This window comes from Alosa sapidissima, chromosome 10 (assembly GCF_018492685.1).
Source record: "Alosa sapidissima isolate fAloSap1 chromosome 10, fAloSap1.pri, whole genome shotgun sequence".
Taxonomy (NCBI): domain Eukaryota; kingdom Metazoa; phylum Chordata; class Actinopteri; order Clupeiformes; family Clupeidae; genus Alosa; species Alosa sapidissima.
The window spans coordinates 23,147,535-23,158,969 of record NC_055966.1 but is presented as its reverse complement, the minus strand read 5'-3'; the positions used below and the strand labels follow the sequence as shown (position 1 = coordinate 23,158,969).

General features: G+C 39.6%; 1 protein-coding gene across 1 annotated transcript; it reads right to left on the bottom strand.

Annotated features, from left to right (window-relative positions):
- Positions 1–2,894: 2,894 nt before the first annotated feature.
- Positions 2,895–4,774, bottom strand: eny2 (ENY2 transcription and export complex 2 subunit). Its single transcript, XM_042107041.1, has 5 exons — positions 4,624–4,774; positions 3,992–4,072; positions 3,841–3,911; positions 3,658–3,732; positions 2,895–3,098 (listed from the first exon to the last, which is right to left on the bottom strand). The coding sequence occupies exons 2-5, from the start codon at positions 4,057–4,059 to the stop codon at positions 3,025–3,027; spliced, it is 288 nt and encodes a 95-aa protein (XP_041962975.1). The 5' UTR covers positions 4,060–4,072; positions 4,624–4,774; the 3' UTR covers positions 2,895–3,024.
- Positions 4,775–11,435: the final 6,661 nt, after the last annotated feature.

Here is an 11,435-nt window from a genome sequence, read left to right as displayed (position 1 = left end):
CTTACATGCTGACACTGTGCAATGGCCTATTGATGGAGACAATTAAGACTTTTGCTGCACCGAAAATTATGTAGACATTAAATGTGACTTACTCACACACATGTGGAGTTAAAATGGCCAGGGAATTGCGACACTGCACTGCAATTCAGCTCTGGGTGAACAACTTGATGTCCTTCATCATGTTTACTTTGGTTTCATTTGACGCAAGCCACAGCCCTGTTGCTCTTTCATGAAGCTATGTGCTGTTTCTACTCTTCTCATAGTCACATTATATCACTTACAGATTGAGTTGAGATAACATGTAAATTATTGCTGGCCATTAAAAAACACAAATGTGTTAGTTAATGACAGGAAGGAGGACTGACAGAGTTCAAGGGTAATATCAAATTTGCTAACAGGTTCTTCTGGGTTCACCCAGGCTAACAGCATGCAACTGAAGGGCTGCTGAAAGGTAAGTTTTGATGAATATCAGCATGTTGTCACTAAAGTGATATCATCTCTTGGCTAACTAAACTAAGCAAGTACGCCTATACCCAGAGTAACACTTGCACATTCATTAGTCCACACCCCCATTAGTCCAATATTAGTAAATCTGTACATCTAATTCTGCTGAATACATAGAATATGGTGGAAACATTGTTGTCTTCCAAGGGTTCTCTTTTCAAAAAGTTTATGGATAGAATACTGGGTGCTATAGGTGCTCTGGGCATTCTGGAAAAGTGCAAACAACTGTCAGAAGACTATTGTTTGACTAACTGAGATAGCCACATGAACTAAACAGTATGTTATGGTGGCTGGACCTTCTTGGTTTGTCAGTCATTTCATACTACTTCACTGAAGTATGCTTTACAGCATCAATGTGTAGTGTCCTATGATAGTTTCCAATGGCATACTAAGATGCTTACAGTGTTTTTTGATTGCTTAAGCACATTTTTTGTAACTATGGCTTTTTTTGCAAAACTCTACACACAAATAGGAAAACCTTTCACCCAATCAGCAAAACAGTGTAGTTCTTTTGCAAAAGCTAACACACCTTGCTTAACTCTTCACACCTTCGTAAAAATGATGTTTTCGTATCAAACAGTAAACACAAGCGATCACAATAATAAGCACACAATGTGCCAACTACACACTGATGGTCTGAATAAAAAACACATCTGGCTTTTGCTTTCTCTGTGCACAAGGTAGACTATGTCAGTTTGAGGTCATACTTTTGTCATAGTTCTGTAAACATACAGGGATCCAAACTTAAAGTATTGGTGTTTATTTACACACATCAAAACAAACACAAGTGTGTTTTTCCAAGTCAAAACACAAAATAGCAATTTCACTGAGACAAAACAAATCAGTCTCATCTCTCTCAAAATGTTGTCTACATCACATGCAATGTTCTAGTCCAAGGCACCGGGAAAAATATATTCTGGAATGACGTATCCAGGCCTGACATGACAATATCCCCACATGTAGACTGTTTTTTTGTTTGTAAATTTCTTTCTGTTCTCACTCTTCCTGCTTCCTCCATTGTACATTACCTGTGGCTTATTTATAGTGCTTAGGCTGATTGCAAAGTGAACTAATTATCTAAAACAGTTTTCACATGAGAAAGTGTGCCAGAGAGTTGGCAAAATAGTGTAAATAATAGCCATACATGTATGATTTGCCAGGAGTGTGTTGATCATTTGGAAATTGAGTGTAAAGCGTTGTGTTTACCGCAAAAAGAGTGCTGTGCAGTGAATTGTGCCTACAGTTGTGCAAAGTGTGTGTTACAAAATTGCAAACTGAGTACAAAGCAGTGTTTGTGCTTTTAGTTTTGCGAACTCAGTGAGTGGTTTTGCTATAAGTATTAATAGTTTTAGAAATTGGGCTATAAAAATCAGTTATGTTTAAGCATTCAGAAAAAACTGTAACAGGAAGGTAAGTAGTATGTTGTATACAGTACGCTAGTCCTCTTACTCCTGAGAGGGTTGGTCTGATATAAATGTATAGTCGGAGCAGGCTTCACTCAGGTTCTTTTTTTGTCTTTAAAAGTGCTTAACCAAACTTATAACTGATCAGAATGGAGAAAAAAGGCTGCACTTTGTATACAAAAAAAGTTTTATTGCACAGATGCATTTCGGCATAGTGCAGAAGCATACTGAAGGCACTACGCCTAAACGCGTCTGTGCAATAAAACGTTCAAAGTGCGGCCTTTTTTTTCTCCTTTCTGATATAAATGTGCCAAACTCAAAAAATGTATACGTATATCGGGTTATCTATAAAATAATCAGATGTGAAGCACATGGCCCCATGCTTTGTCTCCAGGTAAACATCTTCACACACAATGATGGAAGGCCTGTGAACGCAATTTCTGCAACATCTGTAAGATTGACTGAAGTAATTTAAAGTTAACTTTGAAAAGCTTATATTTTATGGGAATGACACACATTTCTAAATGACACGCTCTTCCCATCAATCAGTTTCACAGTTCGCCATACCCTTCAACCAGGGTTTCACAGTTCGCCATACCCTTCAACCAGGGTTTCAAAGAGATGTTAAAAATGATTAATTCCACCTCCTCATGTCTGACAAGTGTGCAGATCCATCTCTGTGGGCTGAGTGAGGCAGAGCATTTGAGAAGCAGATGTTTTGGAAAATACAAGCCGTTTATCATGCCATGGAGAGAGTGGCTTTCAGTGCAGAGGTGTGATAACTGCCTGAATTTCCAAGGCCAAATAAGGCAAACGAAGAAATGAACTTGAGAGTTTGTTAATAAAAAATAAAGGAAAAACTATTAAACTCTGACTGTCTGGTATTGAGTGCGTTACTTGATCAAGATCATGCTATGTACCAATATGTACCCAAGTTACACCGGTATAGGCTTTTGAATGACAAAAAATGCCATACAGAGGAAAATGTACAAAACTGTCCAAATTTTATTGACGGGCAAAAATTGAAAGCAATTATACAAAAACAAAAGAAAAGACAAACTAATCACAATAAGGAATGGATCACATTATTTATGAGACACCGTCATAAGCATTTCCATTATGTTGCGTGCTGCGCCAGAAAAGCTCTTATTCTTTGCAGAAGTTCCTTCTTCACACTATCTGGAACCAAAGCTGAAAAACAATATTGAATTAGGACTTATGTTTATGAGCCAAAGATACAACAACTGCATGAAAATACACTCTAACACTGTACAGTGTCTGTCTGAGAATGTATAGTTTTAGCTAGTAGTTCCATGTTGCTGTTCAAAGTCAGATTGTCAACAACTAAATAATAACAAGCCTGTATTTACCACTTCAAACACAGCCAGGTCAATAACAATGACATTTTTTTTAGCTTATTTTTGCTTGCCTTTTTACTTCTGAAAATGAAAATTTCAAGATGACCAAATCGGAGCAATGTATAGGTTCAGGTAAAGATGGGATCACATAAAAGTAGTTTTTGACCAACACATGTAGGCCTATTGGGTCTAAACTGGTGGAGAAGACCTCTGTCTCAAACTCATATATTCAGAGTAACTACATTTTAACTGATAGGCTATTGAATGTATTTTCAAACTATTTTGGTGGCCTGGCTCTGCCCGCCTGTGTCCAGTTAATTTGATCACTGATATTGGTTTGGTGAAAGCAGGCTACTATTTTGATGCAGCACACTATGGCAAATGCAACATACCTCTTCCTTTGGGAGTGATTCCAGCTACTAAGTCTTCAACGGTCACATTTTCCAGACCTTTCTCTTTTATTACCTCTGTTAAGGAAAAGAACATAACGCCAAATGAATGACTGTTGCAACATCACATACTCCAATTTAGAGAGTTAAAACACTGCTAATGTCTATGACTTGATTCAAACTTACCTTTACAATGGGCTTTGAGTTGGTCCCGCCAACCGCACTCTATGAGTTTGGCTCGAAGCAATTCTTTCAATCTACAAAGTGTTCACAATCATGATTGCAATGACAACTCAGAATGGATTTACAGAAGGAACAGTAAAAGAACATCACTCACCTCTCCCTCTCGCCCATCTCAATTAACTTCTGGTTGATTACAGCCCTCATTTGAGAATCTTTACTCATGTTCTGTGGTTACCTGGAAGAAAATGCTACATTTCAGCACTGGCTGTCACTGCTGGATCATGCCCATCAATGTTGTTGTCAAACAGCTGATTTGGAAGGTAACGTTAGCCACAGAGCAAGCAACCTGTCTAAAACTACGATCCGAATATTCAGCCGCCAGCTAACTTATATACAGGACTGAAGGACATTCAAAATGAAGCGTAGTAGCCCAACATGCATAAGCTTTTTTCCCTTAGAGATTTGTGGTCAAATGAGGCAAGAGGGAACTGTACCGAAACTGATAGCAATAGGAGGCATAACTTTGGAAATTACTTGTTCGATACCGCTGAAACTAAATGTTACGACGTCGGGAAATTAACTACCATAACGTGGCAATTAGCAAACTATAGGCCAGATCAACAGATAACTAGCTAGGGAGCTTTTTTAACTAGCTAGCTCGATTCATTGTTGCGCTAGCTGGTCAACCCGCGGAGACTTAAGCGGTTTTGAGTTAAGCATCGTTTAATTTCTAGTTTGACTTGACATTAATCGTAATGCGTAGTTTTGGGAAATATCATCACATACCAGAATAGCAGAAAAAACAAGCATAGTTCAGAAGAGTATGCTAGAGAGAAACTGTGGGACCCGACCCACGAGCAATCCTTTTCACCTGCTGCCTGCTGCAGTAGCTTTTACCGGAGCCGCAACGGCGGTGAACACAGGTCCGCACCAATAATCCCCCCTCCTTACAACATGGAATGCAAGTTAGTTCCTATGGGTGTGTATATGATTTAGCATCATAGCAAATATTTTCTCCATATAATAAGTGTCCTGTTCTCAACCATATTCAAATATCTCCCTTTGTAATATTTTCAAATGCCTAACCAACAATCCGAAAAAATCCAATTCATTTGCCACTGAAGAGACGCATTGGAAGTTTTACCGCGAGATGGCGATATTGTTTCAACTTCACAGTTTAGGCAAGTGAGAGCTCTGCGTCTGTTTAGTTGGACTAACTGTGCGTAGCTTGTTGTGTTTGCGCAGGCTGTTGAAAGTCATTTTATATAATCAAATGCAAAACATAGGTTAATTCCACAGCAGTTCCACACATATTGAACGAAATAGTGGTTAAAATAGCAGTCTAGATGAGGTAGGCCAGAGCAAGAGCATGGTAGGCTATATGGCTACCTCATGTGTGGTTGAAGAATAGGGCATGTCAAATCTTGGTATGGAGATGGATTCTGAATAATGCATTCTGCAATAATGCATGCAACCAAAGAAAAACAGCTCACCGTGATTAAATGAATCTGTTTTTGTCTGGTAGGCAATCCTCGTGGTGGGATTAGGCTACCTCGGGTATAAAATAGGCTACATTATTTTGTCTATCTTTTTGTTTATTATTTTGTCAATAGGCTACATTATTTTGTCATGAGTAATTTGCTATTGAAGCAAATTACTCATGACAAATTAAGCACCATATGTGCACTTCAGTGCTGTGCATTGCCTAGGCTACTGTCATATTTTATATAATAGATAAGAGTTTAGAAATAACTGGAAAAATGTGTGCCCCATGCAGAGGTTAATATTACCCTAAATTTAAAGTTGAGGAACTTTACCAAAATATCACTGTAGAATTATCCTCCTTTGTAGGCTACTTCTTGGGCGCAGAAATATTTTGAAGCGTGCTATTGGATTTCAGACTCCTGTGGCAGGCTACTCTTGTTCAGCCCCAGCTTAATTAAAAACTTCCAGAGTCCCAGAGTCCCTGACAAAGTTTAATTGCCTTTGTTTTATTGACTTTCCAAGTCTAATCCCAATACAAGCCCAATAGCATCCAGTTAACTGAGAGAAACTATGATTCATTAGTAGGGAGTCTGTCTTTTGGATTTAAATCATCAACAGTCAAGGTCAAATCAAATGGAACAGTTCTGACAAAAAGACACACATGACTGTTCACTGATTTGTCAAACACCAGTGTTGCCATTCAAAAGATGAGTGACTTTCATTTGAGTGGCTTTCAGTTGGAAATCCTTTATGATATTAATTATCTCTGAGAGGTTATGCACTTTCAGGTTTTTCTTAACCTGATGTTTGTCCGTCAGGATTACGGAGGCCAATGTATAGGTGTAGTATGGGCCAAGGAGGAGCCCATTAAATCTTAGAACGGATTCAGTATTTATTTTCCCTTTCTTTAACATGGTGGGGGTCTGCTCTTCAGTGCCCTTCTAGTTGTTTTATTTAGTTGTACAAATTGTGGAAGATTGCTTCAGTGTCTGACTGGAATTAAGGAATCAAGTGTCAGTCACATACATAGAACCATTTTAAAAATGCATATGCCATACTGATATTTGTTTTGAAATACTGTAAAAGATCAGTTGAAAAGAACATGGATTTGAGGAGGCATACTGTGGGCAAAACAAGAACACCATGAAACAGATCAATGAATGAATGTGGTGGGAATACAGCAAAAAGCAGAGGCCTAATTATGCTCTCATTTCTTGTCAGACAAAATTAATTACAAGTAGATTGTTATACTATTGTACATTCTACAGTCCGTTATGAGAAATAATGATAACGATTTTGTGTATACATGTGCACCCTGGTGTGTGTGTGTGTGTGTGTATGTGCACGCTATACTGACATTTACATTTATACCATCCTGGGTCATCACCCAGCTGTGCACTTGGTCGCTTGCTAAATGTTATACAGTTGTGCTAGTATAATCTGACAAAATTTTGTAACATTCTCTGAAGAAAACGAGCAATCTGCCACAATTTGAATGAGATTCACATTAAACCATAAGACATCACAGAATAGTGCAATCATTAAACAAAACATAGCAACAAAGGGAAAAAATAAGATGATCACAGTTAAAAAGTTCACATTATACCTTAGTTCTTAATATTGTGTATTGCCCCCTTCAGCATCAATGACAGTTTGCAGTCTTATGTGATAGTTGTGGATGAGTGCCTTTATTTTCTCAGATGATAGAGATAGATACCCATCTTGACAAAAAGCCTCCAGGTCTTGTAAATTCTTGGATTGTCTTGCAAGAACTGAATGTTTGAGATCTCCCCAATGTGGCACACAGAATTATGCAATAATAAGTGACTTCACCTGACAACTATCCCTAGAAAGGTTTTCTGCATGATCAGTCATATTTTCCAAAAACTACCCAATGTTACATACATTCTGCCAGGGTTTGTAAACCTATGAGCACAACTGTATATTGATGGTATAATGAGAATTCTGCATGCTTAACCTCCTCCTCTTATCTAAGTATAATGTTGTGGGTATGTTCAAAACTGTCACCACTAGTTAGACTATTGAAAATCAAAGTAAAGTTATGATGACCTTTACCATGCAATGCAGTTAAGCTCTAAAACAGCAGCACTTTACTCTTATGTTAAATATATGAATGAAGCAGATGGAATATGGGTATATACAGGTCAGTTCATGTTCGTAAAAAAAAAGACATTTGGCTAGTTTAATTTATGTCTTCACTCACTTTGTCACAATGCAATCCACTGTGGCAGAGTAGTTGTCGGTTTTGCAAAACTGCAAATGGAAAATCAATTTGGCATTGGATTTTGGGATTCTTCATGAGAGCTTATGGAGCCACAGACAGCTTGGAATTGAGGACCATAGAAGCCTCTGGTGAGAGGAAGGAGCTGAAATGCATTTCATGGGGATGATGCCTCGGCTACATTTCAGTTTCTCTTTGCCAACATTTTGTGCTGTGTGCATTTTATGCTGATTGGATCAATCAATGTCTTGATGCACTTAATAAATACAGTAGCTCTGGTAAGTTAATGGATAGTAAGTTGCAGGACCTGATGCATGGGCTAGCAACATATGGCTAGATAGACAGATGAACCGCTATTCACTCCCTCAGGCACTATGGAATATATTGGTTAGACTATATGGTCCAAAAGTGTAGAAGACTGTGTGTGTATGTGTGTACCATTGCTAAGCTCTATATGATGATAGATCTAGCCAGGTATATGACCTCCACTCCCTTATTTATTGCCATCAGGAGTCTGTGCACAAGACCACACACACACACACACACACAATCCCCAGCTCATTAGCCTGCTTTTATCAATTTGCTGACAAGCCCAGGGCCTGCGGGCTGCTAGAGGAGCTACAGCAATTCCATAAAGAGGCGACTTAATGGGAGTCTTTTTAAAGGCAGACCTGCCACAGTCTTCAAGTAGACAGACTCCAGTGTGCCACTGAAAGGTACTGACAGACTCGACCGGTACTCCCAGGGTGCATTTGAGGTAGCTTGCGGTAGGTTGCTCATAAGGAAATCTGTAAAGGTGGCATTTTGAACTGTCAGTGGTGTGATGCTTTGGCTTACAAGCCTGTCAGCCATTTTTATGACACATTCATGACAGTGTTATGTCACTCTTATGTAGATACCTTCAAGTAAAGTGTAGCCGAATATACAAAGTGTGTCAGTGGCAATGGCAGTTTCCGTGGCTAAATCCCTAAACAGACTAGTGCTGTAACACGACTTTAATCACTTTAAACAGTAGATCACTTTGAAAAAGAGGGTCTGCATAAAAGGCGTTAGGTAGACATGAATCATGATGCTGAAACACAGCACTTCACCTCTTGGCATTTTCAGCAGGTCGCTGAGTGGCGTCAGGATTTAGGCACATTAAATAGTGCTCTGTCTGGAACGCAAGACGGGGCTGAGGGCCAGCGAGGCGGAGATCTCTCACTCAACAAGAGACGGGCAGAGAGACGGACAGTGAGTCACGTCCTCCCCCTCACCCCCAGCTCACACTTCAGCTGTCAATCAGCACCTAATGATGCGCTAATGGAAGCTAGAGTTGTGCCTTTTTGGAACGAGTTCAGCTAATTTTTCGTGCTATTAGTGATGATTCACCAAGTAAACAAACGCAGCTAACTAACTGGAGTTGGCTTGTTTGTTATTCAACACTCTGCCAGCACATTAGGGGTTTGCTCTCACCATCATTTGATGAGTAATATGCTGTTTAGAGAAAAAACAAAACAAACTGACTCCTGACTCGTCACCTTAATGTGTTTTCTTCATGGCTTATTCCTTCCTGCTGTTACATTCATAGTGTTTACTGTTACCGTTGACAGCTGTGACAGGGGCCTGTATGGTGGGCGGCATGTTTGGATTAGGATCCAGCGGTACGGAGGCACAGGTGGGCCTGTTGAAGTGTGACGGCTTCATCAGTCTCCCCTGCCTTCCTTATCCAGCACAATTTGTCACGCCCATACCAGACATGATTGAAACATAACACCTGGCAAGTGGTGTAGGTAGATAATTGATCGATGGGTTTATTTTAAAATGACCCAGGTGCTTCCGGGTTGGGTTTAATGGTGGTGGTTTCAAGAGGTTGAGAGTTAAGCTCTAATATCTTAACCCCTGTCTACAACTGGTCATGTTTTTTTTTTCCCTTTCGCATATGACATGAGTTTATTTTCTTTCTACTCTCAGGAGTTTCCATGGCGGCAATACATCTAGGGGCTTCTAAATGATTAAATGCGTGTTCCATGTAAACACAGATTAAACGCTTACCGATTATTTAGTGTTCATGTAAACAGTTTGGTTGAAATCTTTAATCAGATTCATTTCAATCTAATTGAAAAAAAAAGCGTCCATGTAAACGCATGTCCTCATGATAAAGGAGTTAGCGGTCAGGACGGAGTAGCAGTATCTGAAGTGGTAGGGCTCAAATAGAAAGAGAAGGAGTGTTAGTAACAGTCAGTGTTTAGTCAGCTTAGTTCCCCTTACCTGGAGGCAGTGTGTGATAAAAAAAATGCATAGATAAAAGCCATGTAGAATAAGTAAAACAAAATCAGGCATGCATTTATATGGATACCTTTCAGTCACTTTACTTCAACATTAAAAATTTATTCATCAGTGTCTTTGTTGGCAAGGCTCTGCAGGTGAGAGGCATAGGTGACAGTAGGCCCAATTTACATGGACACTTTCAATCTGATTACAAACGGAGTAAGGGCTCAATCGGAATAAAAATGCCTCATTAAAACACCGCAACCGATCGGATTCAGCCCTATCAAACTAAATTTCCAATCTGATCGAGAGAGGTGGTGTACTCCATTCTGATAATCCGATCTATTGAAAAAAAAAAAAAACACTCATGTGAACAGGTACTCCGATTATTGGAGTACATTTCATCTTTCTGCACAGGTGTTTCCTATGTGATAATAATGCATGCAGTGACCATGAGTTTCCATGGCGGCAATACATCTAGGGGCTTCTAAATGATTAGACACAGATTAAACGCTTACCGATTATTTAGCGTTCATGTAAACAGTTTGGTTGGAATCTTTAATCAGATTCATTTCAATCTAATTGAAAAAAAAAAGCAAAAAAGCGTCCATGTAAACGCAGCTATTGTGACTTCAAGTTCAAGTTACTTTATTTGTACCCAGAGGTAGATTTTGTTTGCAGTCCTCATACACACATATGGGAAAAAAATAACAAAAGAGGAGCTGTGGCTCACCAATCAGCCTGCTAGACCACTTTACTATTTGGTTGAGTGAGTTTTTATTTTTCAACGAGAGGTTCCCAAACCAGGCTGCTAGCGCAAATGATAAAACTGATTCAATAAAGGCGTGGTAAAAGAGGATCATGGATTGATTTGTCAATGTGGAAGCGACTCAGTTTCCTCAAACAGAACAGGCGCTGATGCCCTTTTTAACACACCGCTTCACAGTTAGTTTCAAATGTGAGTTTTGCACACATTGCAGTTTAACCTTTGATCGATGTGATTTCTTGTGTTTGGATTTTTTTCCCCCCTAAAATCAATGAGCATATCCTTTGTTTTGGCTACATTTAGTTGAATGTGGGATACCTCACACGTCATTGATGACTGGACCATGACCTGTTTCACTCAGGGATGGATTACTGCACGGGCCTACCGGGCCCAGGCCCAGGGGCCCAAGGGGTCAGGGGGCCCTAAAGCCCAAGCCTTTGCATGGAATCATTGCCTCAATATCAACAAATCACTTATACTTATACTTACTTATACTTAAATCAGGATGTAGGCTATGAATCGGATTGAATTTAGTATTGGCCATCCCCAAAATGCACCAGAATACAGGAAATCACATGATCAAACAAATGTTCTGGGGGAGGACCCCCCCCCCCCCCCCCATAATCCGCCCCTGGTTTCACTGTCTGTTTGACTTTGTCAGAGAGACTGCCATTCACTCTCAATCTTTGCATCCTGTCTGTTAAAAGTTAAGGATAGCCTACCAGGTTATTGCTCAGGTCAAACTGCAGCCTTGTGGTTAAAGGTAAACTATGCAGTATTGGCAATTTCCTTACTGTGTTCTCGGTTTTTGCTTCTTTTTTGCTGGCTTTGTCATGACGAATGTCTGAAAAACTC

Bases quoted from the DNA above. Each gene is read 5' to 3' on its own strand.
- eny2 (XM_042107041.1), bottom strand. From the start codon at position 4,059: ATGAGTAAAGATTCTCAAATGAGGGCTGTAATCAACCAGAAGTTAATT. The intron at 3,912-3,991 runs GTGAGTGATGTT...AACACTTTGTAG, and splicing joins GAGATGGGCGAGAGGGAGAG to ATTGAAAGAATTGCTTCGAG. The intron at 3,733-3,840 runs GTAAGTTTGAAT...TTTCCTTAACAG, and splicing joins ACTCAAAGCCCATTGTAAAG to AGGTAATAAAAGAGAAAGGT.